Raw genomic sequence first — 22636 nt, forward strand, 5'->3', positions numbered from 1 at the left:
AATAATATCTGGTTTAAGAATCATGTAATGTATGCTAAATATGTATATTTTCTAAAATGTGTTGCTATTTGTCGTTTAAAATAATAGTGGCAGCGTTTCACATTCCATAAAGTATGAATGAACATTTACTGTGAATATTTACAAGTTTTGAAAGAGCGAAAAAGTTTCATTGAATGAAACAAGCAGCCAACCTTTTCTCGCTTTCTAATTTTATATCTAGAATAGTCATCTTTGACTTGGAATAATTCTAGAAATTCTGTAAATTCGCGGCAACTGACGAGTGAGTCACAACAATCCGGCATTCATCGACGCTCGGATAACCATCAAAATGTAAACTGACTGGCTGACCAGATTAAAAGACAATAATAATTTAAAAAAGTTAACTTCAACTCTCTCATCAAAAGTAAAGGGGTGTGTATATCTTTCGACAATTATAAATTGCTTGCAACAAGATTATTTGATAAAATCAGCATCTTTAAGGAAAACGTGTTTTCCTAGAGCGTTTTCTGCTTCAAAAACCAGCTCACTATAGTTGCGTATGTCAACATTAAACTGACTGCTTCAATGTATTTTTTACAGGTCTGCACATATTCACACAGCCATAAATCTGTACATGCACCTCACTATGTATTTATTGTAGTCTGAGTGCAATTATAAAATAGTATAGTTTCACTTCATTATTACGAATGCTAGCGTTTAAAAAGCATATAGCTAGTCTTACAGAAATTTCAATATCTTTATCGATACCCGGCCGCCATACTTTGGTCTTCATCAACATGATTTCCGGATGACCTATGTGACCTAAGTCTAATACGCGTTTGCGTAAGTCTCGCGGGATAACGATTCGCGTTCCCCTCAGCAATAAGTAACCAATTAGAAACATGTCATCTTTGATATGTATGCACTGATTTTGCACGTGTTTATGCCACGTCCCTTACGTCACGCTATTTCGTAATCTGCTTTTCTCAGCATCTTAATATGATATCTCCTATATTTTTCGAGTGGTCATAGCACTTGATGCTTCGCGCGCAACAAATTTAATAAAATATTGTGTGCATGGTCATCTACATTATCTGTTGTCCTAGAACTGTGCTGAATATGAACTACCTTGGCCGAAACAAAATTGTGTTTCAAACCCGGCATTGATAGATTGCGTAAGTAAAACAAAACGATGCGACATTTGATTAAGATAAATATTACAGCATCGGAATCCCAATTTGCAAGGTGGACGGTTATGTTTTCTTAAGTGTAGTTATGTTTCAACAACCCAGTCCGATATTATTCATGATTGCGATTATTGTGGTCTGTATGAATTTAGCACAAGGCTCATTAAGGCAAGGCATTTGTAATTGCGATTGATTTGTGTCTAGTCGACCTCGATTTTCAAGCCCATCGTCATCTACCCCAGAAGACCTGTTGTTTTGCAATGATATTTCAACGTTCCTAAAGGCGATCTGGCTGGTAGTGCCGTCAGTGAAGCACCAATTAAATTGTGCCCCTGTTAAATATCGCATGCGAACGAAGACTTAGTAAAGGTGAAATGCTGGATCGAACATTCGACCACTAGGTTGTGAAACCAGCACGTTACCATATGATCACGGCGTGCATTCTGTTTAATTGCCGTACGCTCGCTCAAAGAAAACGAGGCTGAATGCATGTGCGTTAAGTGTCGTCATGTATTAGCCTGTGAATGCCACTAAGGCTATTGGTATTAAGGCACGACACTTTCCGCCTGAAAACTGGTTTTAAGTTTAAATGAGACTTCTTTTTAAACCAATTCAGTAAAGGCGTTAAGTGTCGTACCTGATTAGCATGTCCGGACTGCGCAGGCTTATCTGGGACGATACTGTACCCACATGCTTTAAGTCCAGTTTACCCAGAACGATACTCTTATATAACGCCCGCTTGATAACATTTAGAGTTGTGACCACTATTCAAATTCAGGGACGATTACTGACCGCACCAAATGAACAAAACATTACAGATTAATAGTTTTTCCCGATATGTTTCTCTTATTTCAAAAGCATGAACACTTTTCCTGTTGTCATAAAATAAATGCAATCCGCTGAGTCAGTATGTAAAAGTATCAAAATGTGAACGTCGCTTCTTTGGAATCATTATTTACAGGGATAAGTGTTAAAACTAAAACTGATATCAAAATGCACATTTATTAAGAAACTTTAAGAAACCATTACAAAGTGTAAACTGTGAGAACAGATTATAAGTATCTATTAAATGCAAAAAGTCCCTACATAAACAAAACAAAAATTGCACAGAACAGGATTTCGACATTAAGAACGAAGTTTTGAGAATAATTTCAAAAATACAAAGTGAGTTGCAAGTATAACATGGATACAAACACGTGGAATGTGTTTTTATAACTAACAAGAGATGTGTTCGTCAGAAACACAATGCCCCCTATTGCGCCGCTTTGAAATAAAATTTTTTTTTGACCTTTGACCTTAAAGATGACCTTGACCTTGAAATTCCACCATTCACAATGTGCAGCTTCATGAGATACACATGCATGCCAAATATCAAGTTGCTATCATCAATATTGCAAAAGTTATGGCCAACGTTAAAGTTTTTTTTCGGACGGACAGACAGACTGACATACTGACTGACGGACAGTTCAACTGCTATACGCCACCCAACCGGGGGCATAAAAATATCTCGTATACGTACGAGAAGTTCGAAGATAGGAATTCGTGTTTCAATGTATAATTTCTGTCTAATAAGAATACAAAATGTAATATGTTCTTCATTGATTATATTATAAAGGTTACACAAATCGTAGAAAATATATGTTGTTTGTGTCATTTTGGAAAAAACTGTATTTTCGAGGTTTTTGGTCGACCATCTTGGCGGCCATCTTGGATTTAGACCCCTTGAGCATAAAGAAAATTTTGGAACAAAAATATTATTTTACCCAAGACAATGTGGATTATCATAAGCATTTTCAAATACAATCTTATAATCATGCAGCGTGAGCCCCTGATACTACTAGAGCTCAATGTGAGAGATTTTAAAACCCTTTGTTGATATATGATTTGTTATCTTTAATTTTTACTTTTATAATTAAGAGAAATGCATTTTATGTTTTAAAACAAAGTGCATGCACTTAAAAGTAGAAAAATGATCCAAATACATAAACATAACAAGTTAACAAGCCTCGTATATCTCAAAATATATCAATATGCACATGAGGCATTTTTTCTTTATATTTTTCATTGACCCCACCCACTTTTCTTGTCCTACAAATCACACTTATATTATCATATTCACATAAAATAGTATATATTTATATTCCTACGTCCCATGGGTGCGCATAAATGTAGTTAGGATGATACTTGTATCTAAACTGTTTTTCAGGTACAAATTGAACATGTCAGAAGCACAAAAACACATGTTTTGTGTACCTTTTTCTCATGAATATAGTCATTTTGTTTATACAATGTTTAATATTTCACCAAAAAAAATACTCTTTTTTTAATAAGAATAATATGTTCTCAATTGCCTTACAAAGAGCTTACAAAAAATATGGAAAATATATGTTGTTTGTGTCATTTGCGAAAAAACTGTATTTCCTATGTTTTGGTCGGCCATCTTGGATTTAGACCCCGTGGGCATAAACATTTTCTTGGGAACAAACATTTTCTTTTACCCAAGACAATGTCGATCATCATCAGCATATTGAAAAAAAAAGGTTCCAATCATGAACCGTGACCTCCGTTCCTACTTTACTAATACTCGTCAAGAGCATAATGACGCGGCAATGACGCCAAGTTCTCCAACTTCAGAACCCAGGCGTAGTTGCACGGCATCTTGTTGAACGGTATGGCGGGAATCAGCACAGTGATTCCCTGCGCATGCGCGGCGGATGCGGTCCACTTGATCGGTGTGTCGTAACCCAGCAACGTGACCTCGGTGTTCTGTGTGGGTGTGGGGCTGCCCAGAAAGAAATTCCCAGGGTCGGGCCATTGAAGCAAGATGGCGAACACATCTAGTGAGCCTTGGGAGTTTTTCTTCGACGTGTACCTGGAATGTCAGAAAACACTAAAGAAAGTATCCTCTGTAAACATTGTAAAACGCTATTAAATGCTTTGTGTCCAGATATTAAAATTGCGTATATTAACTCTCAATAATCTTTAAACAAAAGTAATATTAAGCATTATAACATATCGTTGTAGATCCAGAGATCCAGCACCAAATCTTTAAATCATAATATGGAATCGTAAAAAACAAAGGCTTCTGTAGAATTATTTGTATAATTCCATGAAGCGTTGCTTAAGTCAATCAAATTAAAATGCAGTAAAATTGCTACAAACCACATTATTCTTCTTACCAGACATACACGGTACCTGTTAAAACAGTCGTTAATTTAGATCTATTGCAAAGGACCGTACCAGACAGATTAGTTAAAACATTTCCAAGCTGGAGGTGATAAGGGGAGAAATATTCACCAGACATTGGTCATGAAGGATTCGTTCTGGTAAACTCAGGGTGAGTTGTCGTAGTTGGTCTCCCAGTTCATCTCCAACCAAGCTGGGGTTAAGGGAGCAATACTTACCAGACATTGTTAGTGACGGTTTCATTCTGGTAGACCCAGGGTGAGGTCCCGTATATTGTCTGCCCGTTCACGTTCAACCACTGCCCCAGACTGTGGAGTCTCCGATAATCCAAGGGGAGATAACTTACCAGACATCCTTAGTGACGGTGTCGTTCTGGTAGACCCAGAATGAGGTCCCGTATATCGCCACTCCGTTGACGTTCAACCACTAACCCAGACTCGGAGTCTCCGATAATCTAAGGGGCGATAACTTACCAGACATTCTTAGTGACGGTGTCGTTCTGGTAGACCCAGGGTGAGGTCCCGTATATCGCCGCTCCGTTCACGTTCAACCACTAACACAGACTCGGAGTCTCCGATAATCCAAGGGGAGATAACTTACCAGACATCCTTAGTGACGGTGTCGTTCTGGTACACCCAGGGTGAGGTCCCGTATATCGCCGCTCCGTTCACGTTCAACCACTGCCCCAGACTGCGGAGTCGCTCCTCAAATATCGGCACTATCCGACCGTCCTTCGTGGGACCCACGTTGATGAGAATGTTCCCGCCGCAGCTGCAGAATGAAACCATATACGATACTAACAAATGAACACCTACTACCCATAGTACAATCGCTTGAAAGAAATTTGGTTGTTAAACTTTCTCTTTTCAAAATTGACTGATGTTATGACATCTTTAACAAACAATCATCTTTTTTACGAAGAAATTTCAATACTACAAAATACAATCGCGTGTATTGTAAGAATCTACACTACCTGACAGTTGAGACAACCTCACTCAACAGCTCTTCCATAGAGAGCATGTCGGCCAGCCTGGCCTCTCTACGGAAACCCCACGAGTACTTATCGATTGTCATGGCGTTTTCCCACTTGTGCTTTTGTAGTGTCCCTAAACAACGACACAGTTGTACAATGAAATACAAGGTATAAATTACAAAATGTCCAGGGAATACTATTTTTAGTTAAGATTGTTCCGCCTAGCCTAAAATGAAAGAACCCTTTCAAATTGTTTTGCAAATTCAAATGAACTCAAATTCAAATATTTTCTAGCTACGAACTTGATCTAGCCAGACTTATAATGTTCATTTATACCATTGACTAACCGTAATTAATCGATTATTTTACACTCTTAACCAACCGGTTATTCTGGTCATTTACCATAATTATGACGTTCACTTCCCAGGGTTATTCCGGTAACTTATCAGGGTTATGGCGGTCAAATACCAGGGTTATTCTTGTCATTTACCGTGATTTAATCGGTCACTTATAATGGTAATTCCGGCCATTTACGGTGTTATTCCGGTCATTTACGATGGCTATTCCGGTCACTTACCGGGATTATAACGGTCCGTGCAGGAAAAAAATCCGCCATGTTTGCAGTCCGTGTTAGTCCCCCATCTGTCATTGGTCACGACCACGTCCTTCACTGGACTGAATAGAATAGAATACTATCTAGTGAGTTATAACATATTACGAAGCATTATATCAACATGGATAAATCAAGTATTCCCAATGGTTAAATCACATAACAACGTTTTAATTAATTATTACAAGGCGTAAAAATAAGTTACTTCAACCCGACCGACCTTAATACTTCATGTCAACACGGTATTACAGGTTGTGTTTTCGATCATTTTTGCTTATCGATCGTTCTTTCTTTGAACATCTTAATTAAAGTGGGATATAGCTTCTGTGTAGTAAAACAACTGAACGGAATGGTTTTGCCGACTTACCTACCTTATTATTGAGATGTTATTGGAAACATTAAACTTTGACCTAGAGCCATTTAACAAAAGTTTTATGTTATTTCTTGTTGTTTTTTTTTAAAACACGAACACATGCGGCGTCACCTGGTACCTGTCATTGTAGAGCCATGCCAGGAATCCCGTAGAGTTCCAATAGGTGTCGATGGCGGCGGCGCCGTCGGACCAGATCACTTCCGGTTGATACCTCTCCACCAGCTCGTACAGCTCTGGCATCGCCTTACGCTGCGTAGGGATATTTGAGATTTTAAATCATTCATGCCTAGTGGACTCTCCCATCCTTCTAAATTGGATCAATGTATTTCCAAAATTAGGGATGTCTAGTATATTTATTTCTATATTAGAATTTTTCTTACAGAAAATCCTCTAAGCAAACAGCGCAGACCCTGATGAGACGCCGCATCATGCGGCGTCTCATCTGGGTCTACGCTGTTTGCCAAGCCCTTTTTCCTAGACGCAAGGCATAAATGGGTTAACGTATGCTATAAGCTCTTTATAGAAAACTGGTATAAATGCATATGCGTAGTGTCGTCCCAGATAAGCCTGAGCTTTACTTTAAGCACATGCATTAAGTCCAGTTTTGCCAGAATCAAATATGACTGACTGTGAGAAATACTGAAGTCGAAGACTTACAAGGGCGAAGTCCCTGGTGGCAAAGTTATTCGCTTGGTCTTGCAGGAACAGGGGATTGAACCATTCAAACAGCGAGTGGTATACGCCGAAGTGAATGTCCGTCCTGTTACGTATGGCGGCCGCCAACTCGCCTAAAAGATTAGTTGTGCATTGTTCTGAGAAAAGTGGAATTAATGCATGTGCGAAAGTTATCGATCCGGATTAGCCTATGCAGTTTTGCACAGACTTTTCAAGGACGAAACTTTCAGCTTTTATGGAATATTTCGTTTAAAGGAAGTTTCTTCTAAACAAAGTACCGTCAAGGCGGAAAGTGTCGTCCCTGATAAGCCTGTGCGAACTTCACAAGCTAGCAAAATGTTCGTTTTTCTTTTATAATTTTGTGTGTCACAATATATTTCATGTGAATATCAGGCTACGATATCCGAAAATTTACGAGCGAACGCGAGATTGGCTACGGAAGCACGACGTAGTTCTCTTCCGACGCTGCTTGAAGTCAGTTCGCTCGTAAATGTTCGGTATCGTGGCGGGAAATTAACATGAAATATATTGTCGCACAAAAAAAATAACAAGAGCACCGCCTTGCGGGTGCAGATCGCTCATCTATTTTTCTTTTTAAAGGTGAAGGGACCTATCTAAATACTTCAATCAAAAAAGATGGAGGGGTGGGATGGAGAGGGGTGTATAGTGTGGGGGTGTGGTCATGTATTACATTATCTTCCAAAAATTAGAGATAACAAGAGGGCCTGAAAGGCCCAAAGTCGCTCACCTGAGAGGAACGGAACTGACCTGTTCTGTGCAGCCCAAGATGTCATTAGGACAAAATGTTCTTACCAACTTTCATGACTAGTGAACAACCTGGCAGCCACGTTTTTCAACAGACCAGAACCATTTTCATACACATCCAAGATATCATTTAAACAAATATTCTGACAAAGTTTCATGAAGATTCATGAAGCCATATAAGGCAAAATGCCCCGCCCCCTGGTAGCCATGTTTTTCAAGCAACTGGAACCATTTTCGAACCATTGTCCAAGATATCATTGGGAAAAATCTTCTGACAAAGTTTCATGACGATCGGACAATAAATATGGCTTCTAGAATGTAAACAACGTTTTTCTATAGGTATATACGGAAAAATGCCACGCCTTCCATCCGGAACCATTTTCGAACTAATCCAAGAGATCATTGGTACAAATCTTGTGACCAAGTTTCATGATGATCGGACAATAAATGTGGCCTCTTGAGTGTTAATAAGGTTTTACTAAAGCAATATATAGCCATATTAGGAAAAATGCCCCTCCCCCTGGTAGCCATGTTTTTTTAACAAACCGAAACCATTTTCAAACTCATCCAAGATATCATTGGGACAAATCTTCTGACCAAGTTTCATGAAGATCGGAAAATAAATGTGGTCTCTAAATGTTAACAAGGTTATACTATAGCCATAATATGAAATAAGGCAATGCCTAAAAGCGAGCTCGAGTAATTTTTATTAGAAGAAACTTACAAAAAACTTTAATAAAGATAATTTTTGATTTAAATTATTTAAGGCGCTTCCTAGCAGAAGAACGTGGAGTTCGTAAAGACTGGTATCAAAACTAAGGAAATGAACTTTTAATTATTATGTTAATCAGCAATTAAACAACAAACGAGCCATATTAAAGTGTTTCATGTGACCTGATGAACTGAACTGTTAGCCCAAAATCCCGCCCCTAACAGATTGTCACACTATCAGTTGCCAGCCTGGCAAACACAAATTTACCTACGAAGGTCAGATCGGGAATTCGAACCCGAAACCACCCATGAACCATCTACTGATACCGGCCTGGGTTGCTCCACCAATAAAGCTATCTGACCTTTTGAAAAATATATAGATAAACTGCAATGGTGTATACATGTAATAGCATGATTACCTTGCTTAAGAAAATTAAGGGTTTCGCGGGATGGAATGAGTGGGGAGATCAAATCAAATTGAAACCCGATTCTTTCTGTGCATTAGTTGATGGTAACCATAATGCTTGCAGCATTTTTTATTTTGTTCGTGGTCGCTCGATTAGCTACCTTAAAAAGTAGAACTTCATCCCCCGTGACTATAATATTACTAGAGCGTGAACAATGTTTTACTATAACCATATAAGGAAAATGCCATACCCCTTGGTGGCCATGTTTTTCAACCAACCAGAACCATTTTCGAACTCATCTAAGATATTGAAAGCACAAATCTTCTGACCAAGTTTCATAAAGATTGGACAATAAATGTGGCTTCTATAGAGTGTTAACAAGGTTTGCAATTGAAATATAAGGAACAAGGTATCATGAGAAAAAAATTGGAAAATAAATGTGATTTCTATAGTGTTAACAAGGTTTTACTATAGCCATATAAGGGAAAATGTCTTGCACCTTGGCATGCATGCTTTCAACCAAGCGGAACCATTTTCGAACTCGTCCTAGATATCATTGGGATAAATCAAGTTTCATACAGCTCAGAAAATAAATGTGGCCTCTAGAATGTTAAAAAGGTCTTACTGTAGCCATATAATGAAATATGCCCCGCCCCCTGGCTACCATGGTTTTCAAACAAGCGTTTGTCACTTTGACAGTACTCAACATGTGAAACCGAAAGTAAGCCATGTAGATAATTGACACAATCCAAACAACAAAGATGACAGCATTTGGGATTTCTAATGTTTGTAATGATTATAGGTCAAGTTGGTTCATTGAACTTTATGGTGTAACAAAAACTATATAAATACCAAAAGCTAACACTTCATCTACATGTAAGTAGTAGCATGTATCCTGTATATTTAAAATTGCAAAACCAGGCCCAACAGTGTGGATATACCATTAATGTTACATTTCCAAGTATATAGATATATGGATCATTAACAAGTGTTCAAGTAAAGTCCGTGCCAGTAAAATATAATGATTTCGAAAGGAACTCAGTGAACAAAATATTGCCACTTCAGTGTGAATATGCCATTATTGTATCTCCAAGTATATAGATATATGGATCAGTAATGTGTGTTCAACTCCAAGTTAGTGCCAGTGTTTACTCCTTGTCCGATCCAGTAAATGATCAAAAATTTGAAAGCAACTCCAGTCAATTAAATATAACAACTCCAGTCTCAACAATGTGGGCATGTCATTATGGTTTCAACTCCAAGTATATAGATACTTATGTATGGATCAGTAATCAGTGTTCAACTCCAAGTAAGTACCAGTGTAAACTCCTTGTAAGATCCAGTAAATGTTCAAAATTTTGAAAGCAACTCCAGTCATTTAAATGTAACAACTCCAGTCTCTACAGTGTGGGCATGCCATTATGGTTTCAACTCCAAGTATATAGATATATGGATCTGTAATCAGTGTTCAACTCCAAGTTAGTGCCAGTGCAAACTCCTTGTCAGATCCAGTAAATGATCAAAATTTCGAAAGCATCTCCAGTCAGTTAAATATAACAACTCCAGTCTCAACAGCGTGTGTATGTCATTATAGTTTCAACTCCAAGCATATAGATATATGGATCAGTAATCAGTGTTCAACTCCAAGTTAGTGTCAGTGTAAACTCCATGTCAGATCCAGTAAATGATTAAAACAGTGTGGGTATGCCATTATGGTTTCAACTCCAAGTGTATAGATATATGGATCAGTAATCAGTGTTCAACTCCAAGTTAGCGCCAGTAAAAACTCCTTGTCAGATCCAGTAAATGATCAAAATTAGAAAGCAGCTCCAGTCAGTTAAATATAACAACTCCAGTCTCATCAGTGTAGTTATGCCATTATGGTTTCAACTCCAAGTATATATAGATATATGGATCAGTAATCAGTGTTCAACTTGGTTCAAGTTGGTGCCAATTAATATTAAGACATTGAGCACTGGTTTTTAACTATTAATTTCAGCATGTATAAAAGTCTACACTGATAAAAAACACCCACAACAGGTAACTATGTATGCACAACTGTAGTCTTGAAATATGGCACGTGATAGAACAAAAAAGTATTTATATTTCTTCAAATGATTATTTAATTTTTTCAGCAAAATATATTAATTTATGGTCTGACCAATAATTTTCTATTACACCTGATAAACCTTCAAGTTGAGTGAATATCAAATCTAGAGTTGATCCAAAGTCTGTTGTGGCAGAAATTGATTAACTGTTTACATGCATAGGTGCCCATCATCATTTGACAGAGCATGTTGTCTGTTTGAGCATTAGTGTTGAAATCTCCAATAAATGTTGTAGCTACAGATTGATTTGAACATTGACTTAGATGGAAATGAAATTTTTCTTTAAAATTTGTGAATGACAAAGACGGCGCTTTGTAATGAATACAATTTGTTTTTCATCACAACCAATTTTTACATGAAGGTACAGAATGTCAAGGTTTTCATCACTGAAAGTAATGCTGTTAAGAATTCTGAGATCTTCTTTAATATACACAATCAAACCATGTGGAGGTCTTCTATTTGGATTTTTTTCATTTTGACCATTCCTTATCACACTGAATCAATATACTTGACAACACATGTTGCACCATTTGCAAGCCCATCTTCACAGTTAAGTCATAAATCATGTCAACAACTACAGTTAGGGAACTGTGAACGTTTGCAGTTTAATTTGAATCGTTGGGCAGAGTCCTAATTGCATTTTCTTGCCTGTATCTGGTAAGCTTTGGAGAAACCACACTGGTAAAACTTTATATTATAACCTTTTCTGTAGCCATTGTACTGATAAGGGAATCATTGAAAGAGTGCATGAAAAAGTTCTCTGCAAAGAGATGCGGGGCATTGATGTCGTACAAAGGAGAAGAAACGCTTATTTCACATAGTTTGAGTCTTGCTATATCAACATCTGTAGCCTGATTTACCCTGAGCCTGTTGAGTAACTCGGAGAATTCAAGGTCGTCTTTTTGTCTCATTATTTCAGTTAGTTCAAAAATGTTAAAATGTCCTTTCCAAAGGTTGGAAGCTAACGCTGTAGCATCACAAGTTAAATCATAAAATATCAAATTTCCACTAACAGGTTTTAACTGATATCACCAACTGCAATGACACTTACACCACCAAACGATATTCTTGTTCCTTTCAGTTCTTGAAGTCTTTGATCAATGAAGCAGAGCATGGAATTGCTAACCATCGAAACTTCATCAATGATTACTACTGATAAACTCCTATATTTTGATCGAAATGAATTCAAATTATCACAAGTTAATGTTTGATCAGATTGCTTATACTTTTGCATAAATGCTGATGAAATAGTTGAGCCGTTTATATTGAAGGCAGCTTTGCCAGTAAAAGCACAAAGAAGCACTCTTATGCCATCAGCATTTTCCCCATCTTTCATGTTTAGAAATCGATATAATGTTTGGTACAATGCTTTTATTATAACACTTTTTCCAACGCCAGCACCACCGGTAAGAAATGTGTAAATGGGCTCATCTCTGGTTTTGATCCAATGAATGACATGATTGTAGAATTGCTTTTGTTTTGTATTTAGGCGACATATGAGTTTTCTGTAGTCAGTTTCAGATAAAATGTTTTCATTTGCTACAGTTGTTGGAGCAGAAACATAACAACCTAGTTCATTACCAATATCATATTCTGTGTGTTCAAACACTCTTTCAGGATAAAAGTAAATAAATGAATCAGAATCAATTGTTCGGTACTTGGTGCAATGTCATCAAAACCATCACAGTCTGCTTCAACTACATCTCTAGCTAGCTCTAATTCATCTGCAAAATTTTCATACTCTTTACATTTGGCATCAATGATTCTCTGCATAGACAGATAGTGAGATTTGAAAGTATCAAATTTCCCGAGCAAATCTTTCTCTTCATCTTTCCATGGATAAAATTGCAGCAGCTTTTCTCTGAAGTGATTTTCTTCATCAGTTTTTTTTATTATAACGGACATAACGATTGAATTTCTTATTTTTCTTTCTACAGATTTTTACACCAGTTTTTAATGTAAGAATAGTATCATCAGTTCCAAATGTGACATCATCATACTCATGAGAATCCTTGTCATCATCTGCAACAAGAACTTCATCTCTTTCTTTATCATTTAACTTTGGCAAATGTTCTGGATAATGAATGTTGATCTGAGAAACATAATCAGCTAAGCACCAATTGTTTAAAGCTGATGGACGCCTACAATAACTTTGTAAGAGGTTGTCTGACATAACATCTGTTGAATCATTTGGCATTTCATCAAGCAGTGATTTTTGCTTTAACAATTGAATACGTTAGGTTTTGAGGGGAAGTGTTGATGAATACAACATCTCTGGTGCTCTTTGTGAGTGACATTCCATGAACTAAATATACAGCTTCCTGGGCACTAACTTCAACACTATTTGAAAAGACATTGCCAATATGTCGCACTTGTTTCTTGATTTCAAGATTTCCATTTCTGGCTTCTTTTGCTGCAGCCTGCATTAAATAACTCATACCTCTCCGTGATTTACTTATGTATGAAACAATGTACATCGCACATGCATAAGGGTCAAGAACAAACTGAATGTCTATGTTTGCCTTCCAAGCTTTCAAAACAGATTCATTATATAAATTGACTCGTATGTCTTTAGGTGATCACTTTAAGAAGACTTTGGAAGCTGCCAAAGAACTTCGTATGCACTTGATGTATTCTGCTTCAGGCATCTGCACAACAGTTTTGAGAAACTCCTCATATGTTATATCATACCCTTTGTGATCATTTATTTTCTTTTGAAAATTTTGATACAATTTACAGTTTTTGTTTTTGTCTTCTTCAAGAGGATCAAACACCATGGTCTCAGAAAGTGGAGGCAGTGGATAACCCAAGCGACACAATTTGTCTTCTCTCTTGCGACAGGTTCTTGAGTGTTTATGAAGTTGAAGTGCATTAAGGACCCAAGAGCATCATTTTTAGAAGAGCACTGCAAAAACTGATTCACATAAAGAGATATTTCTTCATTGCTGTTAACTCCAAACTTTGGAGCATTTTCTATCCATGTGAATGTGAATGTGAATGTGTGGAGAACCACGCTGTTGGAATTCAACTCTGTAAAAATAATCTATTAATTTACCAAGTGGTTTATGCTCACTTGTCAGCACAATGTTGATAAACTCCTGAACCCTGTGGTCAAAATATCTTGAACATGTTACAGGATCTTTTTGTATTAGCTTTATTTTTTCTTCCCAAGTAAGATTTTCAATCTGTGCATTTTTAAATTCCTTGCCTAGATTCAACTTTGAGAGCATTTTTAGTAGATCAGGCCACCTAGTATCAGCAGAAGATAGTGACATAAACCATGTTGGCAACCCTAATTGTCTAATCATAGCAAAAACATATTTTTTCCTTGTTTCCAAATAGGCTGGAGAATTGCGCAGTTGCTTGAATATGTAATAACCCTCATCTTTTTTAACCATATTGTCCATGAAATTTGGATCTTTAGCCTGAATGACAGTAATTTTCTTGCTGCTATCTTTGCATCTTAAAACAGCAAGATTGACTTTATCATTTAATTCTTTCATTTGCAATTTTTTCAGTTTGAAAAATATGTTTGGAACACTGTTAGCAGCCCGTCTATCTTTACTGCGTAATTCCCGTTTAGCAATGTCACTATAATGAACTGGAACAAACCTTTGATCGTTATCCAATCGTCTCTGACCACAGAAAATAAAGGAAAACAGAGATATTCTGCATCTATATCTTGATATAAACTCAATGGCCTTTGACCTTCACCTGGTGCAAATGTGAATGTTGCATTTCTACTTTCAATATTTGCATCATCTAATAGTGTCAATGTTTCCAACATTTTCTTGAGCCACTTCTTTAGCATCTGAATCATAAAGGTCTTGTTTTGATCCACTTTCATTACAAGACTCAATGTGAGTACCATCAGGTAGTGAGTTATCTGATGTGTTGCACAAAAAATGTTCTGCTTCATCAGAGTTGGACTCAGTAACAGTTCTTTTCCAATCTGGATCTAATGCAATATTAGTGTTTTTGTACAAATAACTATGTTTAATTAACCAGTCCAAAGCAGCTAAAACAATCAATGGGCGAACATTTTCCGAAAAAGCACAGAATTTATATGACTTTTTTTAAATTTCACAGCAATTGTTATATTTTCATCAAGCGGTCTTGGCAAAGCATTAACAGCAGGTTGTATATCAACAGGTACATTAACAACATTTCCTTTTATAGACAACTGTCGTCCCCTGAGCAATTCTCGTATCTGCATGAAAGGTATTCTTAAAGCAATTAAGCGTTCCTCTAATGGGTGAAGATCCAATTCTTTTGGCTTAACTGGCCACTGCATGTCATTAATTACTGACAGCTTATGTATTTTTCTCTGGGCGATATTTACTTTACATGAAGTACAAATCCACTGTTTTGCATCAACAGAAACCAAAGTAGTCAAATACTTTTCCTTGTCTTTTTTGACAGGCATGTAGCTTCAGAAACACTTTGTCGGAACCAGGTTTGTTCACAGCAACTGCAGATGAAGATTGGTCCAATCTCAATTGCTGCATGAAATTTTTCAATGCAATCATTCATCGTTTTACCTGACTTCCTTTCTTTAGAAGCAATACATTCATGCTGACGGTTATCATTACTTTTTCTTTTTGCTGCTTTTTGCACTCGATTTGATATGGCCTCTAAACTTGTATTTCTCAAAATTTACCTACATTGTTTTTTCTTTATTCTTTCTGTTTCTAAATTATAAGGATCTATTCTTGCTTTCCTCTTTGAATGCAATGTTCTTTCTTTTTCAATAAGATGTATTGTAGGTGATTGCCGAAAGGTTATTTTTGCGTCTCTTTCTTTTGCTTTAAATCTTCATTCTGCCTTGCTTTCCTCTTTGAATTCAATGTTCTTTTTTTTCAATAAGTTGTATTGTAGGTGATTGTCTAAAGGTTCTCCTTGCGTCTCTTTCAATTGCTATGAAATCTTCATTCTGCCTTGCTTTCCTCTTTGAAATCAATGTTCTTTTTTTTCCAAAAAGTTGTATTGTAGGTGATTGCCTAAAGGTTCTCCTTGCGTCTCTTTCTTTTGCTATGAAATCTTCATTCTGTCTTGCTTTCCTCTATGAAATCAATGTTCTTTCTTTTTCAAGAAGTTGTATTGTAGGTTATTGCCTAAAGGTTCTCCTTGCGTCTCTTTCTTTTGCTATAAAATCTTCATTCTGCCTTGCTTTCCTCTTTGAAATCAATGTTTTTTCTTTTTCAAGAAGTTGTATTGTAGGTGATTGCCTAAAGGTTCTCCTTGCGTCCCTTTCTTTTGCTTTAATATCTTCATTCTGCCTTGCTTTTCTCATTGAATTCCCTGTTCTTTTTCTCTCAATGAACTTATTTTGTGCTAATGATCTGAAATGTCTTCTACATTCATTTTCTTTCTGTCTAAATTTGTCAGATTGTCTTTGTTTGTACAAAGAAAGATATGCTTTTCTTTCAATGTTCTTTGTTTGTTTACAGATTTGCGGAAACGTTTTTTCATTACATAAAGTATTGTTTTTTGTTTGATGACCCATTATTTCTTTAGTAGCAGAACTATTGTTTACATTTGTATCCCCAACAATCCACATATCCTGTGCTTTAAGCACACCAATATCATCATTTGTGTAGTCTTTGGAGGGATCTTCAGCGTAAGGTTCACAGCAGTCATGATCTGTTTCACAATACAATCCAACCGGCAGCAATTCAGTTCCTCCAGTGATGTCAATATGCATACTTGTATACATAGAGTACAAGAAAAGTACTAAATCTTCTAAATTATTGAAAGTTGCTAAGGCTAATGTGCCATCTGGAGATTATAAACCATCAGGACCATGAGAGTGGGAGTCAAATGAAAAATACTTTTCACGTTTTATGAACACTGCCGAGCAAATGGCACCAGTCATAATCAGTATGCATGAACTTTTATCAAAAGCAGTATGGAAGGCTTCGTATAAAGATGGCAAATGAGAACTATTGAATGTTTGTATGCATGCACCTGAAACAATGTCATATTTATTAACAATTATTTGTCTGTCAAAAATATTCACTGAATTTGGAAGTTCTTCAAAGCACAATAGCTTATGAATGGTTCTGTTCTCTCTTTCCAAGGTGGAGACTGTTTTATTGTACACAAGGTCGTCTCCAACACAGAGTATCTGGTCTAAATGTTGTGATGTTCCAACATGAGAATATTTTGCATAAATCAAAGTACATTAAGCATTTATTGTGCATTGACTACCACGTGATTTAAAACTAAATCTACTATCAGATTGATGGAAGCATCCTGTAAATATATTTGAAAAAGCCATCCCATGCAAAACATTCATGTGTTGGTAAGTAGTCATTTGTTCACTGTCCGAATGTTTTTGTTCACACTAATACTTGAACATTGGAAATTTGTTGGCCCATACCCATAGACAAAGTTGTTTTCAATACTTGTGTGGTTAACATTGCGAGTGATAGCATCAAGGTCATGAACATCTTTTGTTTGTGTATGCCTCTTTTGTTTTGAGGGTGTTTGGAACTTTCTGATTGAATTGTCAGCAAATTATCTGTAGACGTTTTACATGAACTATTCTGACTGCGCAAATCTTGCTCAAAACTGTTGTTGCCCATATGTAACAAATCTTGTTTTGCTTCGTTATGCTTCTGAGTTTTTTATGTATAATCTCATTGCATGCTTTCTGTTTTGTTCCTCTTTTTTTTATTCAGTAGTAGCACGAGCTTCTCTAACTGCATCATTTATAGTTTGTTTAGGTTTCATTGCATCTGCTTGCTTTTGCATACATTTCGTAATTGATCGTGCAGCTTCAGATGTAGATGTTGTTGCTTCAACCACACTTGTAGTACTTTTCAGAGCAGATTCTGTGCCAATCATCATATCTGAGGTACAATTTGTAGCAATTTCTGCGGCATTTACATCACAAGTGGTTTCCATACTTGCCTCAGATGTCACAATAGGGTGAATCATACCCACATCTGCATTTAGTAACCTATCGTCAGATGTTGCAGACCCTTGGGAATCTGTGGGACTTTTCAGACCCTCAACAATTGGTTTACCAGAGTTCTCAAAAACTCCATCACCACCACCCTCTGAAATCCTTTTCTGCCTCATCATCTCCCTACTAGCAGCACTTTTCTGCTGAACAGAACGTTTTTTAGCTTGGGCATTTTTCTAAGACAAATTATGTTTCACATGTGGTAAAACAAGACTTAAGACGTCTCACACAAAAAAGCATATGGTAAGATCTGGGTATTTATCTATGATTCACGTAATAATTCTTGTTTAATAAAAAGAAAATAATAGAGACAACATAAACATAGCATGAAAAAGGTCTAAAAGCATAAATCAAAAGTACACTTTATCATGGGTAGGTTATAAACTTGGAAAAAAAAATATGCTCATAAAGATTGTCACCATGCTTGAAGATGATATAATTTAAACTAATTGAGTAAACTAAATAATGATATCAAAAGAACATGTGTACTTGGTGTACTTGGCAAGTATTATTAAAACTATTAAAACTAAGAATGTGACTAACAGTATTACAATCTTTCATTAGCGACATACAAAGAAAACTTCATACCTCTTGAGAACCTTGTTTTTAAACAAACAGGAACTATTTTTAGACTAACCTTGCATTGATAATTCCAAATAAAAAATCAATAAATCATGTATAAAACACTAATCTTTGATAATAACAAACAACATTCATGCCATATCAATAATGTAAACAAGAGCGCCGCCTTGCGGGTGCAGACCCCTCATCTATTTTCTTTTTAAAGGTGAATGGACTCTCAATTTCAATCACAAAGGAGGGAGGGGTGGAGTGAAGAGGGGTGTATAGTGTAGGGGTGTGGACATTTATTACATTATCTTCCAAAAATGCGGAACAAAATTGCAAAAAAATAAAATAAAATTTGGGGGTGGGGGGTGGAGGGGAGGGGATTCTTGGGTGCGATGGTTCAAAAATAAAATAATAAAAATAAATATTTGTGTTTTTTAACCGTATACAAAAATAATTGGGGGGGGGGGTGGGGTGGGGGGGTATAGTGTGAGGGTGTGGTGGTCATTTGTGAGATGATCTTTTAAAAAAAATTAGGGGGGAGGGGGAGGGCACGGGGGATGGTTCGGGTGGAGTCTATTGTGGTATGTCAGGTAAGAGTAGTTTTGTCAAAGTATCAATCAAATCTTATCATAAATAAAAAAGTAATGGCAATTTTAGCAAAATTTAATAGTTTGACCTTGAGAGTCAAGGTCATTCAAAGGTCAAGGTAAAATTCAACTTGCCAGGTACGATAACCTCATGATAGCATGAAAGTATTTGAAGTTTGAAAGCAATAGCCTTGATACTTTAGAAGTAAAGTGCATCGAAACACAAAATTTAACCATATATTCAAAGTTACTAAGTCAAAAAAGGGCCATAATTCCGTCAAAATGAACAACAGAGTTATGCAACTTGTCCTGAACAGTCCTCTTATGAGTTTGCGGGTGTTCCAAGTCTGAAGGCAATAGATATGATACTTTAGGAGTAAAGTGGACAAAAACACAAAACTATACGAAATTTTCAATTTTCTAAGTATAAAGGGGCCATAATTCTGTCAAAATGCCAATCAGAGTTAGATAACTTTGCCTGCACAGTCCGCTTATGATAGTAAGTAAGTGTCGCAAGTATGAAAGCAATAGCTTTGATACTTTAGGAATGAAGTGGACCTAAACACAAAACTTAACCAAATTTTCAATTTTCTAAGTATAAATAGGGCACATAATTCTTGCAAAATGCACGCCAGAGTTATCAAACTTTACCTGCCAAGTCCCCTCATGATAGTAAGTAAGTGTACCAAGTTTGAATGCAATAGCTTTGATACTTTATGAAAAGTTGACTTTAGCACAAAACTTAACCGGACGCCGACGACAAGGTGATGACAATAGCTCATAATTTTTTTTTTAAATAGATGAGCTAAAAATCAGCATTTTGTATCTGGTTAAATCTATGTTACCAGACCATATATAGCGTTGAAATTTTTGCTAGTGCTATAAGGAACACTGATTTTTTATGGGTTGACTTTAGTTTACGAAATATTTTGCGAAATATTGGTTGATTTTGAGAATTTATGTTACTTTAAGACGTTGAATAATTTTGCAAGTGAAGCGATTGCCTTTGTAAACTGGATTGTTGTTGGTCTACAGGGCTATTTTATCAATGTAATTGTCTCTGCGACTTTTAAATTGTATACGCCTTCGGCATTTGCAGAGTACGAAACTGCAGGAAGCAACTTTGTGAAACTTTAAATATTTTATGATTGTCGGTTTACCAACGAGGTCCCGTTTAGGCCCCACGTCCATGGAATTCCATGAGAAGGAATACTTGGAAGGCCAGTTCGTGAACCCTTCATGGTGCTTGCTGGTCAGGACCAGATACCTGGAAATACATGTAAGCCTCGTTCTGGGAAAACCGGGCTTAATGCATGTGCGTTAAGTGTTTCCCAGATTGGCCTGATGCATACCGCACAGGCAAATCAGGAACGACACTTTCCGCCCAAACTGGATTTTCGTTTAGAATAAAGTTCTTTTAAACGAATTATATGTATAGCTAATGCTTACTCCACCAATAAAGTGTACCTTGCTCCAGATGCTTTAAAGATTTCAGGCCCATTCATAAGGGTCAAACAACTCGGCCGTGAAAGCGGGCGCAAAATCGGCGTAAGTAAAGTTCGGTTTGTAATTCCGTTCATGAACTCCACGATGTTTTTGGCCCCCTGGTTCCAGCTAATCCAGAACCACTCGCTACCATAGCTTGGTACGGAAAAAAGGCCCCAGTGTAGAAATATCCCCACCTTAACTTCGTCAAACCAGCCCGGCAGCGGTCTTGCGTCCAGGGAGTCCCAAGTAGGCTCGTTCCTCGCACCTACACAGCCGCGTCCAATGAGGACCAACAAACATGCAAACAAACACGCGCTATACATATAGGCGGACTGCATTTCAGATTCATCATTTCACATGTCCGCCCTGCAGTTAACGATACAAACCTACACACTTTCAGGTCGAATAATGCCGTCGGGTCAGTTAATGGCGATCGATATGCGCGCTTTGTTGATTTAAATCTTGCGTTCAATAAATCTCGGTGCAGAGTTGTCGTTCCTTGCTCTCACAATCTAAAGTCAAAGTGATTCGTTGGGTCAGTCAATGGCGATCGATATGCGCGCTTTGTTGTTGATTTAAATCATGCGTTCAATATCTATATCGGCTGACATTTACGCTCCACCAAACATTGACATTAAATGCACAAAGCGAACTATATCTGTGTATGTAAGCCTCTACTTCCTTTCAAACAGACACATTGTGTAGAAAAGCGTGTTAACGATTATACTCACACACAAACACTCACGGTTTATAACTATTAGAGTACAAGAAATTAGTTTTGCACTTCTAAAGGAAAAATGTTGTCCATCCATTAAAGCTATCCACTTTCGATGTGAACATTAACACATCGTATTCAATGAACAATCGATCGATAATCTAATCTAATCATGGTTGCCGTTTAGGAGTTATAAACGATTTGTTGGATTTTGAAGCTATAATTAAAGAGAATCATGTTGATTTGAATTATTCTTTTATAAACTCGTGTCGCCTAACACTTAAAGATTTAATTTGTTTATCTATTTTGAATTCAGCCAGTGTACATGTAAGCTACGTTTTGAGCCCGTAAAAATCGGCTCCAACTATTTTTATTGAGTCAATGCAGCATCCGCGGGAATAAAACACCTGTTTTTAGTGTTCAAAATTATAAAACAATCATTTACAGCTTACTTAAAAAAAGACAATACAGTTCCACGTAGGTATTTTCAGAAATCAATCTCGCGTGGGCTGATATTGTATTCATCGCCAGAGTGGTTACACTTTCGTATCTATGTATAGACCTTGCACATTCGTTTAAATACATACGTAAATGTTAGGACATTCGATGTAAACCAAGACTGCGCATTTAACTTACAGGGAGATATTAGTGAGTCTGGGTTTAAAATTCATGCACCCTTGCATCACAAATTGTTCACGCATATTGTATAGACCTCGGGTTATTTACAATAAGTTTTCACGCTATGCAAATTTACAATTACTACAATGGGCAGAGCTGATCGATGCTCTAAAAGCATGCATCCATACACTAACACGGTTTAATGTGTATGATAACATGAAATAACTTGTCAGTTACCCAGTTCAACATCACGACGATTTTTTTTAATTGTGACTTATACAACAACAACTGCCTTTAGGTGGGTTAGGACTTAACGTGGCTTTCGTGTCATAAATTTCGTGAAAGGTTTACATAACATATACGATCTCACATAGTTCTAGCACATGTAATGGGTACACTGTCGATTCATAATAAATAATGATTCCACACCGTGGGGAAATAGTTTTCTTATGTAGAATTCAACGTTCCAACCAAACTCATACCAATGCCGATTTATCACAGCTTTTATTAAAGCGTGCAAACTACTGCCCTCTCCGGTCTGGATTTGGAATAGCTTCAATAAAAGCATACCAACCATTGTCCCATTCGAACCGGAGTCCGGATTGCCACCCCCCCCCCCTCCTTCTCCTTGATGAGACCAGTGATCGCCTTGATGAGAGTAGTTAACACCCATATAAGTCAATCGGACAACCGGCTGACTTACTTTGCACCGGA

At 37.0% G+C, this 22636-nt stretch overlaps 1 protein-coding gene across 2 annotated transcripts in view; it reads right to left on the bottom strand.

Annotated features, from left to right (window-relative positions):
• Positions 1–2154: 2154 nt before the first annotated feature.
• Positions 2155–22636, bottom strand: part of LOC127839453 (alpha-L-fucosidase-like) — a 22112-nt gene continuing 1630 nt past the window's right edge. The window contains exons 2-10 of one of the 2 annotated variants that reach the window (XM_052367827.1): positions 22626–22636; positions 20262–20368; positions 6966–7096; positions 6427–6557; positions 5903–6000; positions 5326–5458; positions 4998–5123; positions 4826–4870; positions 2155–4038 (exon numbers count right to left, since the gene is read on the bottom strand). The exon at positions 22626–22636 is cut by the window's right edge and continues 235 nt beyond it. In XM_052367827.1, coding sequence (XP_052223787.1) covers positions 3744–4038; positions 4826–4870; positions 4998–5123; positions 5326–5458; positions 5903–6000; positions 6427–6557; positions 6966–7096; positions 20262–20368; positions 22626–22636 — 1077 coding nt within the window. In that variant the 3' untranslated portion in view covers positions 2155–3743. Of the gene's footprint in view, positions 4039–4825; positions 4871–4952; positions 5124–5325; positions 5459–5902; positions 6001–6426; positions 6558–6965; positions 7097–20261; positions 20369–22625 lie in introns of both variants that reach the window. The other variant, XM_052367826.1, reaches the window with a different exon arrangement.

Source organism: Dreissena polymorpha, chromosome 7 (genome assembly GCF_020536995.1).
Source record: "Dreissena polymorpha isolate Duluth1 chromosome 7, UMN_Dpol_1.0, whole genome shotgun sequence".
NCBI classification, from domain to species: Eukaryota; Metazoa; Mollusca; class Bivalvia; order Myida; family Dreissenidae; genus Dreissena; species Dreissena polymorpha.